The sequence below is a fragment of the Echiichthys vipera genome (genome assembly GCF_963691815.1).
Source record: "Echiichthys vipera genome assembly, chromosome: 6".
Taxonomy (NCBI): Eukaryota; Metazoa; Chordata; class Actinopteri; order Perciformes; family Trachinidae; genus Echiichthys; species Echiichthys vipera.
The window spans coordinates 8,650,987-8,671,879 of NC_139831.1; the positions used below are offsets into that span (position 1 = coordinate 8,650,987).

General features: G+C 41.3%; 1 protein-coding gene across 2 annotated transcripts in view; it reads left to right on the forward strand.

Moving 5' to 3' along the window:
- fgf13a (fibroblast growth factor 13a) overlaps positions 1 to 20,893 on the forward strand; it is a 96,088-nt gene that overhangs the window by 35,815 nt on the left and 39,380 nt on the right. For both annotated transcript variants that reach the window (XM_083914682.1, XM_083914683.1), the window contains exon 3: positions 8,242 to 8,409. In XM_083914682.1, the coding sequence (XP_083770808.1) occupies positions 8,242 to 8,409 (168 nt within the window). The remainder of the gene's footprint in view (positions 1 to 8,241; positions 8,410 to 20,893) is intronic.

Sequence of the window (20,893 nt, forward strand, 5' to 3'; positions counted from 1 at the left end):
CTATTTGACTTGAAGGACCACCCACAATGTTTCAGTCTTCCCGATCTCAAGGGCCTAATGATCGTCAGGCAGTCGTAGAGTATATGCTTTACAATCCTATTTGCTCTTGTCAGCCGGTAATTGCCGTGAAAGGGATCCGTAGCATTAATCTGCTTTAGTAGGAGTGTGAGTTTGATCCCTGTCTGTTAACACCATAATAGCGTTGGAGGTTGTGTGTGACAGTATTTTATTCCATCATTCGTGGATTTGTGCGTTTACCTGCTCATTTGCTATATTGCAAGGTTGTTGTTTATCAGCAGGACATACAGAACATACAATACAATAGTTTTACTGAAATACACTTTTAAAGAAGCGTGACAGCATTTTATTATCCTGCACTAGCCATCCATGGACACATTCTTCTATGTCCAAATTGATATTGAGTTTGACTCTATAATAACATAAATTAGATGTCGTTTTCACGATTTTAAAGAAGTTGTATGTTAGTGTCCTGTACTGTATCTGCTGTCACTCTACCATCCAAAGCAGAATATCCAAGTAACACTAAAAAGGTTAGAGAATCTGTGTGTGTGTGTGTGTGTTTGTGTGCGTGTGTGTGTGTGTGTGTGTGTGTGTGTGTGTGCGTGTATGGCAGATATACAGAAAGAGTGAGAGAGTTTAGACCCAAATAGTCTCTCCACATTGATTTTTCTCAAGTTGGCATATTTTCAAGCCAACTGATGCATTCCAGGGATTTAAACCTCCATTATAACACTACTGGGTGTGGAAGAAAGTTTTCAGGGTGGAAAGGTTAAATAAGAAAAGCTGTTTTTTTTAATAAACATCATATTGATGTCTGTCTCTTATAATCGACTTAAAGAACAAAGGAGGAGTATTTTTTCATTGTAATTGCATAATCTGAGTGAACCAGAACAATCGATGAGGAGTAGATCAGAATGATAAATGCTACAACTACAAACTTAATATCTGGAAAGACGAAACCCCAGGTCAAAAGGGCAGTTTCTCATATTTGTCTAAACATTACAACAGTGAAGTGTACGATTTTTAAGATGAGACTTTGACTGTCCAAAAGGGATACGTCGGTAGTGAGAAACAGCAGGGCTAAGATACAGTTATAAAATGCTTATCGATGCAACAAAATTTCTGCGGGCTACTTTGAAAACATAGCATATTTGGAATGATCCATAATTAAAACCAACCAATATTTTAGTTTAGTATGACACAACATTTATTTTGAAAAATGTAAACTTATTGGCCATAGTTCTCACTGAAAGTTAAGGCAGTTAAATATTGGCATTTTGTCAATAAAAATGAATAAATAAAATGAATAACACAAATGTCAGAATGCTCCATCATGAGACTCTGACCTGTCCACATCTCCTGATCTGCAGCTTCAGAATCAAAATCGGAAATACAACGGACTAAAATGCACCAGACTGTGATGGGTCGTGACCAAGTGTCTGCATTTGACAAGTTGGGAATGAGAAAAGGTTGAATGCATATGGTTAGATTTCCCATTATGGAGTTTCTGCATGTGAGCATAATCTTTCAAGAGAGAATCACGATGCACCTAAGAACCAGTTTCTTTTCCCCCCACCTCTAGTCTCTATCAAGTTACGGCTGAGCCACGCTGCACATGTCAGCATTGCTGAACCTGTGGCTCAAGCCAAACTGTCAGCTTGATCAGCGTGGCAAAGCTTCATGTCAGCTACAGAACATCTAGAGATTAGAGATCTGACCGATTTTTACCGAACATGCACACAGTCTGCAGCAAAAAGAAACAGTGAATGGTCTTTTGACAGTCATATTGACACTAGTATCCGTGGACAGAATCTCAACCTACTGTCTAAAACAAATATAAATGACATTAGTAAGGAAAGTAAATGAAACACTGAATTATTTATGGCCATTATCATAGGCAGACTAAATGTAGAAAGACAGGCAGCACTGTATGGACACACGTGCATGCAGGCTACAGCAGTTTCAGTGAGGCAGCTGCCACACTCTGCTCATGCATGCAGCCTGACTCAGCTGTTAGGAGGATTGGGAGAAATAATTGTTGTGCTACTTTTGGTTTGTTTTTCTGACTACTGTGGGCTCAAAGCCTCTAGTTAATCGGTGGAAACACGGTGTTCAAGACTGTACTGCTGCGTTTTTAATGGCTCACATCCAAAAAGGTTAGAAGCAACTGAAATCACTCTTTTACAGCTTGAGAGAACTCAGCCTTTAAAAGATGTTAAGTGAATGCTTTTGTATATGGTTACATACTTTCTGAGAACATAGATTAAACAGATGGAAGCCACTTCGGTTATTGTGTCCGAAATGTTGGATGTTTTTTGGAGAGATGTTCAGGCGAACCTATTTTTAATCAGTGTGATATTCCATACTCTGCCCCACCACCTACCACCACACACAAACATGCTCATAAACAAATACCATGTAACATACAGTGTATCTCTGACTCATCAAGTGGGAGTCGCATGAGTGTGTGCATGGAAGCTGTCATAGTGAGGTAAAATGGGCTCTCTGCTCGGCCACTCTTTGATGCAGGAGCAATACTTTTTCACATGAGCTCTGTATGTGTATATGATTGAGCAATCAACACTTTTATCACATTGATCTCTGCAGACCTGCAATACTCATAGGCGGTAGTATAACACATTACTCACTGACAAAAACATAGCAACCAAATTTTGATGGGGCTTGCACTGCACTGCATGTGAGTAGAAGTGACTCTATTCTATATGGTTGTGTGCTTTATCAGGTGCCTCACAGGTCTGCTCTATGCTTCTCAACATATCTCACATTCTGAAAAACTCATAAAATCTGACCATAGGCTTAAACATGGGGTAATAAAGCCTTTTGCACCTCCTCTCGGCTCTGTTTTCCGACTTCGGCCAATCATAGGTCATTTTAGAGAGCGAGAGAGAGCGTTGCTATTGGATCAGGACAGAGAGGGTAGAGGGAGAGCTGTAAGTAGAGTTCTCACTCTGCTTCAAATTCGTTTTACATATTGCAGCTTTAAGTTTAGTTGGGATTTAAGTTAGTTATCGTTCCTTTGCGATCACGTCTAAATTCGGAGACCTTACTTATGTTTGAGGTTCCCAATGTCATGATGCACATTCATAAGTGAGAATGAGAGGAAGATGAGACCACTACAGACAACAATTGTCCCGTTTAATAAATAGAATAACTTGGAAGACTTCCCTTAGAGGCATATTCATAGCTTTTTTACATACTGCATATAGTCGTAAAATTGATAACTTTTGCGCTGAGAGCATGACTAGAGCCATGGCAATATTGTATTGCATTTGAGTAATTGCCAGCCATCGTGAAAATTGTTTTCTGTACTACTTATAAAATAGTTCCAATATATTACCAATGGAGCATGCACAAATATATTTAAAAAGGTACTTTATTTTACATTTTGATACACTTTAATGGCACTATGTTATACAGTATCATATGGCTAAACAGTCATTATGAGAGATAACAACGTAGGTATACTAACGCCTTCACAGATTTGAAATGTTATCACTCTAGTTGCCCAGTGATTATGCTTAAGCTTAATATGCTCAGTGATTACAAAAGGCTAAAATAGTTGTCCCAAGCAAGATTATAGAGCATCTGGTTAGAAAGAAAAGGCAAAGGGAGAAAGAGACAAAGAAAGAGAGAGAGAGAGGGAGAAAGACAAACAATGGGCTTATGGAGTTATGACAGAGCATAAATAAAAATGCAAGCTCATTCTGTGTTTCAAAGAAAAAACCTCAAGCTCAACTCGACTCACTTCCTCTGCTGCCTGCAAGGTGACTTACAACCAAAATAAAACTATTCTTTCTTGAGATGGAGCCACACTGAACTGAAGGCATCCCAGAAGACAATGTGCTAGATTTGGTTCCTTGTAAAACCATATTGAGGCCAGGCTATTTTTGAATCACAAACCTCTGGCTAAAGACCTGTTTCTGTGCTTAATTCTGATTCTAATTTCGTGAGTATGCCATTTGTCACGTCATGATGAATGTGTTCTAGCTTCCTGATGGATATAAGCAGTCACTTGAATAAATTGTGCAGATTGCCCCTCATATATGGAAGTGTAGTTCATTTCTCTGGTCCTGACAGTGCTTCAGTTGATTACACACGTCCTTGAACCCCATTTTAACATGAGGCAGGTGGCTTTTATGGGCCTGGGTGTCACTGATGACACTTTGTCACATTAAGCCTGCTCCTCTGTTCTAACACCTGAGCATAAGCAAGCACAGCAGGGTCACTGCATATCACTTGCTTTATCCTCCACAAGGTAAACACTGCCCAGTGCCCACACAGATAGCACATCTACCATACTGTTGCCGTAAAGCCTGAACATGCCTTGTTATTCATTAGGGGCCTCAAATAGATGAGCAACTAACTGAAGCAAGATATATCTCCCCCCTCCTTCTATTTGTACCCATTTCTCGTCACTATAAGATTTATTCCTGTCAGAGGGGCAAGGGCATCCATTGCAGTTTGCTGAAGGTCCAGTGTGGCAACACTGATGCCTGTAGATCACCCACTATTGTGAACCCGGGTGACAGCTCACTCTGAGTGGCTGGTGTGATAGAGAGTGAGGTCCCAGGCCATGCTGCGTCATTCATCATGCATCCTTCAATCCCAATATGTGCTCTTCATCAAGGCTAGAGCAAGGATGAAGGAGACAGGCTGTAAAAGATGGTGCACACCCCCTCCTCTGTTCGTCCTCTTAGCCCCACAGTAACTCATTTTTATTACCTCAGATGAGCCGGCAGTTAGCAGGCTCATTAATAAACTCCGTCTGGAATTAGACATTCGTTGAAGTTCTCGAGAGTATATTCTCCCCATCTTTCACACACACATTTTCTACCTCAGCTATGAGCTCAGATAGGAGAACTTAAACGTGAATGGATGAAAGAGAGAAAACAAATGCAGAGTGCATTAATGTTTGTGCAAGTAAGTAGTCTGAAGTGTGACCCTTTGCCAACGAACCCGTGGATGTGTCGCTGTCCCTGTAAAGGAAAAATTCCACCTCAAAATGATCATTTGTATACCGTTCAGTTCATTCATGTCCTGCTGCTGTATCATGCAAATAAATAAAGTATCTATCCATCTAGAAAACATTATTGATGAGTAGATAAATAAATAAATTTACACGCTGTCCCTTTTCCCCTTTCTCTGCAAAGAACAGTGAATCATTTATATACAAATGATCATTTTGAGGTGGAATTTTTCCTTTACAGGGACAGCGACACATCCAGAAAGGTAGTTCTCCTATTTAAGTTTAACATAAACTAATAAATAATACATTGGTAGAAAGTTCGAGGGATTTGAAAAAGTTTCTGCACAGCCATTATCTTTTTCAGGTTCTTCTAGTCAGTCTCAGTATGAAACTCACATTCAAAGATCAATAACAGCTGGTGTAGGGAGTCAATTTTTATTCTGTGTAAGATGTAACTGTCATCATGTTTTGTACGGTTTACTCGACATCTTCATCAATAACCATTTTTTCTCAATTTGATTTATCTGTGGCACTGCCAAACCAGAATAAAATGATTCTTGAGCCTCTGAGAGGCGATTTATACTGTAAATTAAAGTCTCCAATTCTTTTTTGTATGTCAAGGCAAGGCGTTCCCCTGTTTTGTTAAGACAGGGCTTATCAAATCAAATCAAATCAACCTTTATTTATACGGCGCTTTTCATACAGAAAGTATTGCAAAGTGCCTCACAGAGATGTACAGAAAAAGAGAAACATCAAATAAAATCAGGAGAAGAAAGTTAAAAGAACCCAACCCTCCCACAGTCATGCACAGAGACACACACAGATATATATACGTTCATTCACACATTCACATAAACACACACAGCCACGCTGACACACACACTCACACCTACACAAACACTAGCTGTCACTACAGAGACATGGCCGGGTAGCGAGACCTGAGGTACAGAGGAGGCTAGAGGAAGCTACCTTAGGGGGGGCAACCTCACTGGGAGAGATCCCAGTCCAAGGTCGCAGGGAGCACTGCCACAGAGACCACCCCGACCCGGGCAGACAGCATAAGAGCATAAGACATGAGACCATAAAAAAAATAAAATAAATTAAAAAAAAGTAAAAGCAGTAAAAAAGGATAAAAAAGTGCTCTGATTAGTACTGCCTAAAAGAAATCAATTAAAAGCCTGGTTAAAAGATGTTGTTATGTCGGGTATGCATACTGTATACTTACAATAAAATGTTTTAAATCCTAAAGTTTTTAGGCTACATTAGGTTGTATGGTTAGGGATATTTCCCCCTACTTAACCGATTTATTTTTGATATGATTGATTCTGCATTCTCCTGTTAAATGTGCCACTTTACTCCCATTGAAACCAATTTGGCATACTGTACTGAAATTGAGAACAGTTCACTTAATGTTTACGTGTAAACGGGTATTTGTGAATGAAAGCCAACCTACAGCCACTTATCAACAGTAAATGGTTAAGGTTCTTTATTCCTAGTTTGTTCCAATAAGGGTGAGTGTGCCGGGTTTATGAATATAGAGCGTACATTCATTGTAGTTTGCTGCTGGTAACATTGCACCCACACAGGTCTGATTATTACTCAGTAGAGCAGTATAGTATAATAGTTTCAGGATTCATTCATAAAACTATGTTTACATACAGTACATGAACCTTCACATAAGGTGGTGGCATGGACTGTGCCCTTAAATTCTAGTTAGTATCCACTTCTTACCACAGTGTTCAGTATCGTCTAGTTCTGCCTGTCCTTTAAAGTAGCTATTAAAAACAACAGTAATTGGACATATGGAGCTCTGGTCTTGTGTTTTTGCCATTTCCTGTGAGTTTATGTTTTTGTTTGAGGCCCAAAGGGAGAGAAATGTGTGCTTCTTGATCTTATTTTTATGTAGAAAACACGATGAACTCTGTGTGAGAATACATTCACTGTGTGGGAGTCTGTCTACATAATATTTTTGGATTATATTTAGTGGTTTTGTGTATTGTTACTGGGAGTAGGTACTGTATTTCATTCATGTCTCAGCTTTCTGAATAAAGCTGGCTGAGGTTTACATGCCGTACAAGATAGTGATATTATCACAGTATGAGAAGGGTGGATATCGGGTCACCTAGAACAAACTCTGTGTGAAAATGGGTATCAGTTCCTTCTATGTGTGATTATTTAACACTATTCATGATGGCATTTTTTATGCTGAGTTAAGTTAAACTGGGAATAATTATAATGGGCACACATGTCATGAATGGAAGGGGGGATTAAGCATCATGGTGGTTCAATGGTGGCCACTGATTAATAGCCTTCTCTATAGTCATTTTCATGAAGTAATAAATGTGTCATTGAGAGGCATGGCCCTCAAATCCATTAGGAAAAAAAAGATTCAGTTTATTTGGGTTGATTCGCTTGTAGCTAATCCATCAACACGGGAAAATATAGGTCAATGATCGAAGCCAACCAGGGACTGTGCCCAGAAGGGGACAGATGCAATAGATCCAATACATACAGACAGAAACACAGGGCTTTCCACAGGATCTCACACACATACAGAGCGATGTTACAGAAGCGCTCTTGAACATCACTTACAGTAAGCATGACTTCATTAAAGCAAATCTGGCCGCTTCAGTGTGACCTGGAGGCCTGTGCATGCCTTTGCATCTGCTTGCCTACTCATTCAGTCGATGGGGAATGTGGTGAACAGGGGAGGGGGAGAAAGGGAGGCATGATCACCCATCACCTGACCTCAGTTTCAGGGATGCTGACTAAGTTTACACAGTAACATACCGCACACTTGCCCTGCAATTCCACTACCCTTTACCCTTGTACCGACCCTACAGTCACTCCAGTTAAGTGCAGCAGCTCATGGTTCTGTGCCTGCTAAAAGCCTGCCATAACACTGAACATCAAACTGTTTGTTTTACCCCTTTCTTTGTGTTATTTTATTACTTTTCCTTTTCAGCGACTAAGTATATATTTAAACGCAGCGCCCACTGTTATTGGTTGTCTTTAATTTGAGTTGTTCTTTCTTATTCTCTCCTGTGCTTCTCTCTCTCTTCCATCTCTTTCTTTCACCGTGTCTTATATGACTGTTATTTAAAGCTATATTGCTGTTATGATATGTGATGTACTTTTATTTGCCTGTGTTTTTGCTGTTGTTGTGGTTTTCTTTCATTCCTGGTGTGGTGCCCTTTCTAATCCCAGTTCATTTTGTTATGGCACCAATGCAGTCCAGGATGATGCTGCCCCAGGTACCCAGGAGTACATTATGTTACGGCAGGACTCCATCCACTCTGCGGATATAAGGAGTAAAGGGTCCCCCTTTCGTGCTAAGTGTCACGAAATCTTCTGCTGCCCGCTGAAGCAAGTCGTCAACAAAGAGAGCTCAGAGCCCGAAGGTTTGTTCGCACCCCCTCCTTGTTTTGATTTGCTGATGCTCCTCGTATCTCCTGCCCACTCCCATCTTGCTTTCCCCTCTCTCTCATATTCTGTGTGAACTGATAGTTCCCCGCCCCTTCAAACTTAAGTTCTCTTTCATTCCTGTCCCATTTTTCGAGAGCATCTGGTGTGCCTCTGCCCCTTTCTAGCATGTGTGTGTTTGTGCATGAATGCGTGTGTGAGCACCCAGAAGTATGAGAGTGTGTTTGAGCATATAGTATAGGACTGAATGCTTGTTCGCTTGCAGAGGACCTGTAGGAGGGCATCTCTCCCTGGGCCCCCCTCCTCTCCTCCAGTGTGGTGTGTTTGTACTTTATGAGTGTGTGTGTATGGTTGTGTGTGCATATGCATCTGCCTGCACACCTCTTATGTTGGACTTAGTGAGGAGCACAGCATCTGCAGCTCCTTTCCACCCCTCCCTACCCCAAACCATTAACTCGGTCATTACCACCCTGAGGCTCATGCACAGACCAAAACAAAGTGCAAAAAAGAAAACGGGTAATAGATGGAGGCAGCTGCTGCCCTAATGAGTTCAATGACTGGGCAATTTCAGTATGTGCTTCCACTCCAACTGGCCTCATAGAACAAACACGGTGAAACTGTTTTATCTTCCTGTCTTGAAGACTATGTGAGATTGAAATTTCTCATATACATGACTAAATAGTAATCTATTCAGCTACAGACTGCAAGTCAGCAAGTCTCCCCCCATCCTCTTGTTCCCTGTGCTTCCTATGCTTCTGTCTGTGGCTCTCTGGTCTTGGTGGCTGCATCCTACCCTCTCAATCCTTCTTTCCCTCCACCCTACCTTCCCTAATATTTACCCCCCCCCCCCTACTGCAAACTTCTTCCCCTTTACCCTTACCTTTATTTCGAATTACTTAATTCCTTTGTACATTTGTACAGTACGCAACCACAGTAAATTAAAACAAAAAAATCCCTTTGTGATCTAAGCATGTTTCCATACCCTGCACTGTTTGGCACTTTGGCTCTTTTACTGCCTCATTTATCATCTATCTATCCCTCAGTAGAGTGCTAAGTTTGTAGAAATTGCTTTCCTTTGCAGATTTCCTAATAGGTAAGAAATGAGTTATGTCGCTCTTGATATGTTTTGGGTTTTTTTTGCAAAGTATTGCTATGTCTTCTGTTGTGTGAAAAAGAGGAGCAGTAGTGCTGCACTTAGATATCAGTTAACCTGTTGATGGTTGTCTGTGTGCCTATTGAAGGACTCAAGCACATGCACTTATCCTTGTCAGAAAGAGAGAGAGAGAGCGAGAGAGAGAGAGAGGGAGAGAAAGAGAGAGAGAGAGAGAGAGAGAGAGAGAGAGAGAGAGAGAGAGAGGGAGAGGGAGAGAGGGAGAGAGGGAGGGAGAGAGACAGACAGACAGACAGACAAAGAAGTGGAATACTAGCGGAGGTCTGGCTAGAAAAGTACAGATGTATTATTCAGTTTGGCTGCAGCTCCAGTTGGACGTGACTGAATTTACAAAGGAAGGAGGAGAGACTAAAGCTGTTACGTAAGCTGTTCATAATAACGTCATTAGTGTTGATGCAAAAATATGTTGTAACATGTATGAAAATATGTTTAACTGCGCATGAAGCAGGCCGCACACACACACACACACACACACACACACACACACACACACACACACACACACACACACACACACACACACACACACACACACACACACACACACACACACACACACACACACACACACACACACACACACACACACACACACACACACACACACACACACACACACACACACACACACACACACACACACACACACACACACACTGTGTGCCGGTACTTGTCGGACTCGAGTGGGTTTTGCTAAGGATGAATGCATGGCTCACTGAAATAAATTTCTAGCTCGTTGACATCCATGTTTTCAAACTAGTCCTCCCTGAAGAGGATGTCCAGTGCCTCTGTGCTTGCAACGTTGCAGCCCCGAGCGTCACTACTTTCCCCCTTCATGGTGTCTGGGTCTTGCACAGTAACCCCGTCATGTAGGACAGACCACTTCTCTCGGATGGTGAGGCGAAGCGCTGGTTCCAAAAATCAAAGATGTTTGTGTCTCAGGTCAAGCCTGTGAATGTTCTCATTTTTCCAGGTCATCGTTTTCCCCAAAGCAATTTCAGTCAAAAGCAACTGGACTTGACCAGGCTGCAGCCTGTCCCAGCCTGGTCAGATGCATACATGAACTGATGAAGCCTGAGAGGTGAAACGTCTTCCTAGACAAATAACCAAGTCCATTTGCTTTTGACTGAAATTGCTTTGGGGGTCTCAGGTCAAGCACAGAAGCAAGAGGGGCACAAAAAACAAAACTTGAGTGCCGTTTTTTAGTAATCAAGTTTATTTGAAACGAGAACTACTTGAGGAATCGATCCTCTACACCCATCCCCACTTGGTATCCAGCATTGAATTGTAATTGCTTAGCTATGTGTTAAATGCAGTTTGTAAGCCAAAGTGGATTGCAGCACAGCTTGTTCAGTCAGGGACACCTGGCTAGATTGTACTACAGTTGGCTATCATACTTTGAGTCGTAAAAGACAGTGTTCCTAAGATTATACTGGTGTTTGTTAAGATGCTGAAGTGCGCTGTATGTGAGTCACTGACACTGACATATGCTCTGAAAGGTAAAAAGTATTAAGATAAGAGCAAACGAGGCTTTGACGGGGTCAGTTATCTGCAGTATCATTGCCTAGTTTAATTCCTCTGATGCATTATGATCCAGGCACTGCACTGAGGTGGCCGATACAGAGACTATTGGTTTCACCAGTCACTGGAGACATGCTTGACAGAATACATCAGCAGCACAGGCTTAGACTGTGGCACCCAGGAGGATGAGTTCAAATCATATCAGTTCATCTCTGTTGAGCTGCAGGGAGCATAACAACACAGACAGAGAGCACTGGACTTGCCTTCTCCCTCCTCGGGTCTGCGTGTGCTTCCGGCTGTGAATTAGACAGTTGGTCTCTATCTTGATATTCACATGACACTCTCTTTAGCTCTTTCTGTGTCACCAGCTCTCGATTCATTCTCAAATTATTCTCTCGTGTTTCCTCAGCTTCTGTTTCTCTCATTGGCTCTGTTCCGTTTCTCTTCAGCAACAACAAAAGATGGTGCCCGAGGGGAACAATCTGTGTAAATATCCCATCCATAATTCAGACGATGGCAAGACTTTGTGTTTATAGTTCCAGGCTATGCCATATATACACAGACATACGTATATGCATATAGAGATGTAAATACAGAGTGTTTTCTCGTTGAATTAGGCAGTATTTAGTCCCAGAATTGGAATATTCACTGTTCATTAGACATATTCCCCCTTTCCTCTGCACTGACTTAGGCTGTCCTGTCCTTTACTGACACAAGAGGAGTTTTGGCTCAGGTTGGCTGGGTTTAGGTTTGTTGTGGAAATGGATTCTTCAATAAAGATCAACAAACAGGATCAGCTTTTTCTCCATGGTTTATTTTGCCAAAGCATTTTCCTCTGCAGACAAAAATACGTTCATCCCTACATCCTCACTAAGTTAGAGTCTAGTAGAAATGACGATGTGCCAAATCTCGCACAGTCTTTTAGGGAGAGGGACAGGACGCGAATAGCCTTGGTTGGGTGACGTCTTTAGACCAAACAAAAACATGCCTTAGACATTACAATTCTGAACATTCTGAACCTCTCTCATCACAAGATGTCTAACACAGGGTACAGATGCACAAATATGCCAATATATCATCATGAGTTAGTTATTTGCTTTATCCATTAAGAAGGTGAGACAGAGGAGACACTGAACTGTGTCTGACCTGACAAAACTATGATTATGAATTACAAATATCCAAAATTCCCACAACAGGTTCCAGGAATTTTAAAATGCCAAACAAGTTGGAAAATTCATTGCATCGTATTAAAAAGTTAATTTACCCCCTTCAGCTTTTTTTCCTATTTAAAATGTGTCCTCAAGCTGTTTGTCTCACACACACAGAGACATTCTTGGGCTCTAGGTCTCACAAGCATTAATACCTTCTCCATCTCCCCAGTGCTAGGCTACATTTTTCAAATTTCTAAACATTTACAGTCAGCATACTATCAAGATTTCGGAAGTATTAAAAAGGTTGGAAACTCATATTTCAACAGGTTGTCAGGATTTTATCTGTAAGTGTTACAGTTGAGCCAGCCCTCTCTCTGAAAGGACCTATGATTGGCCAAAGTCTACCATGTCAGCTAGATTTTTTAAAGCCTGAAAACAGAGCCAGGAGGGAGTGCCGAAGTTGAGTTTGGTCTCAGAATTACAAAATGATGAAAAGTAGTTATGGAATTTTTGCCCAAACACGCCAAAGATAAACTGCCTCCCCCAGCTTTAAATATTATTTTAAGACAGACTTTAAAATTGTGAACCTAACCTTTAAAAGTAGCACACCGTTGGTTTTGCAGAATTTATGTTTTTTTCTACAAATCACACACACAGCATTTCACATTACTGCTGACCTTTTGGGTAGAGTGTACAATTAATTTCAAGATTGGCTTCCAACCATCAAAGCAGTCTTTTGTTTCTGTTCATTTCACTATAGCTGGCAAAAATGTGAAACTTGCTTGAATGCTTATCCAGCATTATGAACTTTTAGTGGCATTTATATTTGGATGGTATTGCAGTTGTGAACAGGGAGTGTTTAAACTCTAGGAAGTGTATGCACATTCTGAGAAGAGAGTGGTTCAACTAAAATAAAAACAAATCAAGCCAATATAAAGCTTTATTTGAAAAGCTACATCAGCATGAGATAATAAGTCTTTGTGTTTTTGAACTCTAGGATGCCATGAAGCTTCATAAACCATGTAATGAAATCAGTAATGTGATATGTCGCTTACATACAGAATAAAAACCTGCACCTGTGTTGCTCGACATTCAGGCCACTATCCAATCTGTTTCAGCCTTATTGACAAAATAACTCATCTGATGCCCATTCAGCCAAGAAAATGTAAGCGGGAGAGCAAGTGGAATGAATAGTAGCCCCATCTATTTCCCATACCCACTGTAAAATGCATGGAGGTGATTCACCACAAAGTCGACACAGTGCAATTACATTTCCGAGTATCCCATTGCAGTGTCTCACCGAGTCCTGCACACTACTGCAATGTTGACAAGAGACAAACACGCAGCCCCGGGATGCACTCATGCTCCAATAACAACTTGTTTAATTTTCTTTCTTTCCTGCGCAGTCTTTATGCATGAAAGCAACAAACTGTTTGTCTAAGTCAATACATAAATAGACTGTGCATGAATAAATAATGTGTATGATAATGTGGTTCGGTGCCTGGAGAGAGAAGGCTGGGGTAAGAGTGTCAATGTCACATCAGCACAGTCAGTTCTGCTGTTCTTACCCGACCTCTCTGTTTACCTGAAAGTGTGCATTTGGCAAAAAAACAACAACTTTTAATCAGATGGACAGTGGGGGTGTCACGCTTTATGATTACAAATTGAAAAACTATCAAAAATTAGCTTTCCAATTAAATTATGGAAATCAAAAGCAAGATCTGCAATTTAAATTTGAACATATGGCCTTAGTGTGGCACATTAAAAAAATACTACAAATACCATATAGTCTATCTTTGTAAGATCCTGGACATTGAAAATGAAATGTCAGCCTTTCTAAAGCAAGAAGTGGACATTATAAAATGTGAAATAGAAAAGGGTAGAGTGCGTGTTCCATTGGCACGATATACCCTGCATTGCGTTTTCAACTGTAAGTGCAAAACAGTTGACTGCGTGAACATGTACATATACATATTTTTTAAATAATTATTTCAGATTTAGAAGAAGAATTACTTTATTTATCCCGCAACAGGGAAATGGAATTTTTTCACTCTTATTATTAATCATGTTACACACACAGGCCCGAAATACACACATGCACAGACAGGACCTATACATGCAATTAAGGAGAGATGTTAGAGCGAGGGGGCTGCCAGTGACCGGCACCCCCGGGCAGTTGGGGATTCAGTGTCTTGCTCAACAGCACCTCGGCAGTGCCCAGGAGATGAACTGGCACCTCTCCAGCCACCAGTCCACGCTCCGTACCTGGTCCACACAGGGACTTGAACCATCGGCCCTACGGTTCCCAGCCAAGTCACCTATGGACTGAGCTACTGCCGCACAGTAACGCCCAGTTAGGCAGTAATGCTGACTTTGTTCATTTCTGGCTTCTTTCAGGCTTAAACTAAAGGCACAAACAAGCAGCAGGAGTGAGTGTTTATGACAACACTAATGTGAAAATACTCTGGAGACAAGCAGAGAAGTGAAGCATAGTAAAGTTGCCAGGCCTATTACATCCCATGATTGTCTATTTAATTAGCACTTCTCTCATATTCGCCTCCACATCCCAGGTCCTGTCCTCATGGCAGACGCAGCAACAGCCAAACACACGGTCCGGACTATTCTGTTCAGGAATACAGTGCATCTGTTTCAATTCATGTTCACTCTACCTTTGCACTGTGCCGGCAACTGCATCATATCATTTAAACATATAATACTTTCAAATGTCATCACCCAATCAGAATCACGAATGTTGTGTTGTAAATTACACTGTGCTCCATGATCAAAGTAGTCTATGTGGCAAAATATAAGAGTTGGAGGAAGCAGAATGTAGAAGTCGACCTGTGGGAGGCTTTATCTCTACATTCCACATCTGTTGCATCAGACCGTATTATATGTAATATTTTAATATTTCATGCTTTGAGGCTGACTTTTATAAATGCATACATTAATATTTACTGTGAATTTACCAGTGAATAAAAAGATGCAGGTACACTACATTATTAATATGCTGTAGCCAAATGCAGCATGTGTATTTATCTCCATGTCCACATTCGCAGCTTTACTCCCCACCACTCCCACTGCCTGACTAGGATATGACAAACCTTGAAAATGCTTGACCCTTAAATCCCAGATTATGTCACTAATGGATATAATGATTATTGTTTGATTCAGTAGAATTCCTGTTTAACTACAGGCCAGCTCTAAATCTAATCTAAACAGGAACAATCGGTAGAGTAGTCACGTTATAGTAACTGTGACACAAGCAAGTGTGTAAATTTTCCCCAGAGTGAACAAGCGTTAAACTATTTAATTGGGGCAATGAGGCACACTGCTGAGTCAGCACCACATTAATGGGAGTCTAGCAAAGTGGCTCCAGACAGCTGCCGGGATAGAGATTACAGATACCCACAAAGTATTGAAGACATTGAGAAGATGTAATATATTAAATATGAACAAATATTTAACCCCTGTTTAGGTAGAATAACATGTTACCCATATATCCTTGCCTTGTATATACTCTCCATTGCAATGGCTCCTGTAACACAACGTTCTACCCCCTTTACCCATCAACTACAATATCCTTCCTACACTCAGAGACGGCTGCGACACAGACCCTCGTGCGCTCTCTACGAGCGCTTGTCTTAATAGACCTAATAACAGTTGATGGATGAACAGACAAGGCCTTCAATGTCCCACTATTATTCATTTCCTCAAAGGCTCCCTTATGGTGGGTCGTGATCCAAGGTATACTTGAGTTGTTCCTGAGTGTATGGTCAATCGTAATTGAATGGAAAGAGGACCATCCTGTAACGCTCCTATGGGTAATTTTTTTTTTCATGTCAAAGCATTTGTAAACTTAGATACATTTGATAATAATGTCTTGTCAGTATTGCCAAAATCAATCCTACATTGATCCATATTTCTTTTCCATTGTACCCAAACCACTACCGTTAGCGGGGTCATGTTTCCTGCCGAGATGTTGTCAGGATGGATATTCTGTTCCACCGAGCATTGTGGTCTGTAAAGTATCCAGAAATAATGCACACCAACCTGTCAGTAATCACACTGGTGTCTCTGTGATAGTATTTGTAAAATAGTGAATAGTGAATTCAAATAATTGAATAAAAAGTGCTCAATTATGCCACCCTAACCTTAAAGACTGTCAAAAAAGGACGTTAATGATCGCACTGTGACTATTTAAGACCTTAAAAGATCCATAGTTTTCCTAATTTCTCATTTCTGAGCAGGGGGCACCAGAACTGCCTAAGCACAACAATAGCAGAGGCTGAGAGAACAACAGGCTGGTTTGGCTGACACATACAGACAGGTTGAGGGACATGTCAGAGGCCACCAAGTAATGTGCCTGCTGGTCAGGGCTGATGTTGGCTAGGAGTCATACACACACCCACATTCTGCCACCATGTTGCCTTCCAGCCCCTAAAATGTCTTGGCTCTGCCAGAGAGCCTGATGAAACCCAAGGATATACTGTACAGTGACATTGCCAGATTTTGGAGAAAAGTTGGTCAACTTACATTCAAGAACTTTTAGTCAAGAATGGGATGAGACTTGCAACACCAGGCGGGTTGTCAGAGAGTGTTATTTCTTCTACCCCTGTCTCGCTTTCTTAGATTGTATTTTTGAGTGCTATACTAGACTCAGATTGTTTGTTTACTTCCTTTTCAATTGTGGAGCTGTCCAGGGTATTCCACAGTTGCCTTAGTCAATTTGATGTCGACTCAGTGATCTTTGTGCTATGCAATCTCCTCCCCAACTTTGGAACAGTAGCTACTGTAATAGAAACCCAGCTAAAGCTTCCAAGTTCTATATTTAATCATTATGATGACGTATTATATTTGGCTGTTTATATTGGTATCTCGCACTTATGCTGGCAGAGTCTTGTGTTTCACCCTTGTGATCTGTTTTCTTAACTTACTACTCCACAGCTTTGTACATCAAAGTCGCAATAATGCATTTAGTATGCAATAGTGACAATAAGTGTAATATAGGCACATGTGTGCATGTGCGTCATAGGTCAGATACACAGACCTTTTACTCTAACTAAGTATCATCTCAAGGATCTTTTGTTAAATAAATGGAAATCTATGTTTAAAGATATATATCAAATAGGAGAAATATTTAATTAATATTTAATGAAAACACTTGAGCTTGATGGTACTTAAATGTAGAGCAATCTTCTCAAACATCATATCATATTCTCTACATCATTAGTAGCCCAGTGTTATCGCTCAAGGTCAATGTGAATCGATGTGCCAGAACAATAGATGGGTTAGACATAAATAATGCATACTGTTAATGAAATGATAATTCTTCAACTGTCATAGATTGCTCTCTCTCTTTGCTTTCTTAGTTGGCAGTCTGCTCCCTTTTATCAGCTCCCTCTAGCATGCATTTCAGTTAATAAAGGTGAATACTACACCTCTGTTAGCCTCTACAGGAGTTTAAGTGAATTGACCTGTATGACATGCCCTTCACCTACAACAAGCTCCAGAAGAGCGTAGTGCTCCCTTGTCGTACCGCGCTGTTGTTCTGTGTCGCTCTCACTACACACAAACACACACCCTCAGTTGGTTGACTTACATCAGCATGCTGTGAACATGAGGCCCGCGAGTCATTAACTTAGACCCAAATCTAATTTTACAGCATGCGTACAAGCAACCAAGCGGGACAGGCTCGGGCTGGGGCATTGGAGTGAATAAACAACATAGAGGTGTTGCATTTGTGGTGAACCTCAGCTGTCAAGCTCAGAGGAGACATGGCAGGATGCACACATGCAAGTGCACATGCACACATATGCAGTAATGCTTTGGAACATAGCAAAATTATACCACTACTAATGAAACCATGCATTATCCAACCTAGATAACTTCATAGGCCCTCTCAGCTAAATGTCCTCCAAAAAGCTCCCTCCTGGTCTCAGTGCCTTCCGCTTTTGCCTCATTGACCATCATATAGCAACAAGGCAAACACAGCACATCTGTCCTCTTTGTATGAGGAGAATTTTCTTGTGGCACTTGTCTGTCTGATCCACATTTATGAGCTTTATGTGAGTGTGTGCATGTTGGTAAGTCTGTGTTCTCCGGGACCTTATGTCAGCCATTAGTGTTAGCTCACTAATCCACTGTCTGGAGAGATAATGTGACATTGCACATCTCATCAGGCCTGGCCTACATTTACAGCAGACAAGTACCGGTTGACCAGAAGGGTTGCGATATCAAACCAAAATTCAAGCAAACCTTAAGACGGCTCAGGAAGGCACAGCAGGGCTTTGCTCAGTCTGTGTTCAGCTTGGGAGAAGGACTGGGGATAGTAGTGAGCAGTGGGTAAGAGCACTGAGAGGAACCTGAGGAACACGTCATCTGTGGAGTTTGAAGACACAGGGCAAGATTTATCCATATCCCTGGCAGGGGTCCCTGAGGCAGTCAAAAAGCTCCTCAGTGGCTAGGTGCCATGGGTGGATGAAATTGAAAAGAATCTCCAACCGTTTGTAGGATTCAGATCCAGTCAAAGCAATGTGGATTCCATCCTGACTAAACCAAAGTCTGACTTACACACTAAAGTGAGAGCTTTGTCTGTATACTCGGCAAAAAGTCAACCACATGCCCAGTGGGTGTTGGCCTCTGCCAGGGTTGTCCCTTGCGCCAATTCTGTTTGTGTTTTCCATGGACAACATCTCAAGGTGCAGCTTGGGGAAGGAGAGTGTCTGGTTTGCACACCTCAGGATTAATCTCTACTCTTTGCAGATGCTATGGTCTTGTTGGCTTCATTTAACCATTATCTCGAGCATGCACTTGGGTGGTTTGCAGCCAGTTGTGAAGCAGTCAAGATTAGAGTGATTACCACCAAGTCTGAGGCCATGGTTCCAGAAAACTGTTGATTGATCTCTTTGGGTTGTTAGGGAGTTTAACGGCCCCAAGCAAAGAAGTTCAAGTATCTCAGTGTCTTGTTCCTTCTCAATGTAATGGTGAAAATACTAATAGCTCTTTGCTCTGTTCTGTTGGTGTGTGTGAATAGGATGTCATAAGCCTCAGACGCATGTTCAGTATGATGTAATGGGTAGCAATCAGGCAGGCAGGGCGGCAGTCCTTTAGCAGTACAGATGATCACACGTAAACCTCATCACAACAGGCCAGTATCACGCAGCCTGCCATCTCTAATCTGTGCCTTCCGACTGCCAAAGCATTTGTTAATATGTCCTAATCTCCCCATGGTATATCCTCAATTGCAAAAACACAGATTGACCTTGGATGATGGTTCATGTCACAGGTCATGCCTAGACATTCAGGAATGTGTTTTTACAACAGTCTGTGGTATAAATCTGATCCATAAGTACTGTAGAAAACTTGTTCCGGCTTGTTGTTGCATGTGCATGTTTGTAGCAGCTACTATTGTAAACTGAAAGAGTGTCAGACACAAAATACCGCAGCAGCTGTACTGCCTGGGGAACTTAGTCTTAGTAATATGATATGGGCTCCAGTCATTTGCACTGATCCTTCAATCGGTAGCAGAAGACTCATCATTCAATCATGTTAAAGCATGACCTTTGACTCATTGCATGCCACATGGCTTGATCTGGCTATGGGGCTTGATAGAAGGAGTAGTACGGAGAGAACGAGGGACATTATTATTGTGTAATTATTCTCCTATCTGTCATTCAAAGAACACACTAAAGCCCAGTCAGCGGTTTGGCAGGATTCCAGAAAATGGTTGAATTTCTCTAATGAGCGAGTTCAAAACCTTTAAAGTCCAGTTCAAAGCCCATAAGATCCCATAAGGTCTTTGGTAACAAACATTGTAAAGCATATACATTGAAAGACTCTATAACAATCATTAAAAACTACCACTAAACATACAGCTTCTTCCTTCTTAGAATGCATAAACTAACAAGCATATGAATGAAATAATGAATTATTGGGTAATGTAATACATGTGGTCTGGATAATGTTACTGTAGACAAGCAGGAACTGGAATGCAATGATTGAGGACTAACTCTATACATCATAGTTGATGTTTAATAAAGATTCTGACTGCTTCAAATATACTGAGTAAAAATGGATTGACAGTGGAGAGGTGAATGTTGCGGTGGTTTGCAAGGGACCCATGGTTGTATCAAAGACTAGACCAGTAAAAAAAAGAAAAAAGGAAAATCTGTTTTCTACTCTGCAGCGCAAGACACATGAAGTTGTACTTCCACACACATCTGCATGCATACACAGCCACATAAAACACCATACACCTCATAATGCATTCCCTAGCCCCTTACCCTCACAACTAAATGCTTAATCCCAACCTTCACCCAAACCCTAACTTTAAAATCAATCTGTCCAAAATGGACTTCTAATACAGAAATGCCCTCACAATGATGGTATAAAACTGATTTTGGTCCTGATGAAGATATCAATACAAGCACAGAGATACAGTACATTCTATACACACAGCCAATCCTCTGTTTTGCCTATAAACAGGTGAGTCATAAAGGCAGAACTACCTCATAATACCCCCAGATCGCTTCACTCACCAGGGTTGCACCACACACGCATGCATACATACATTACACACACAGCATGCACTGCACCAAGGACTCTGCTGCGCTGCCT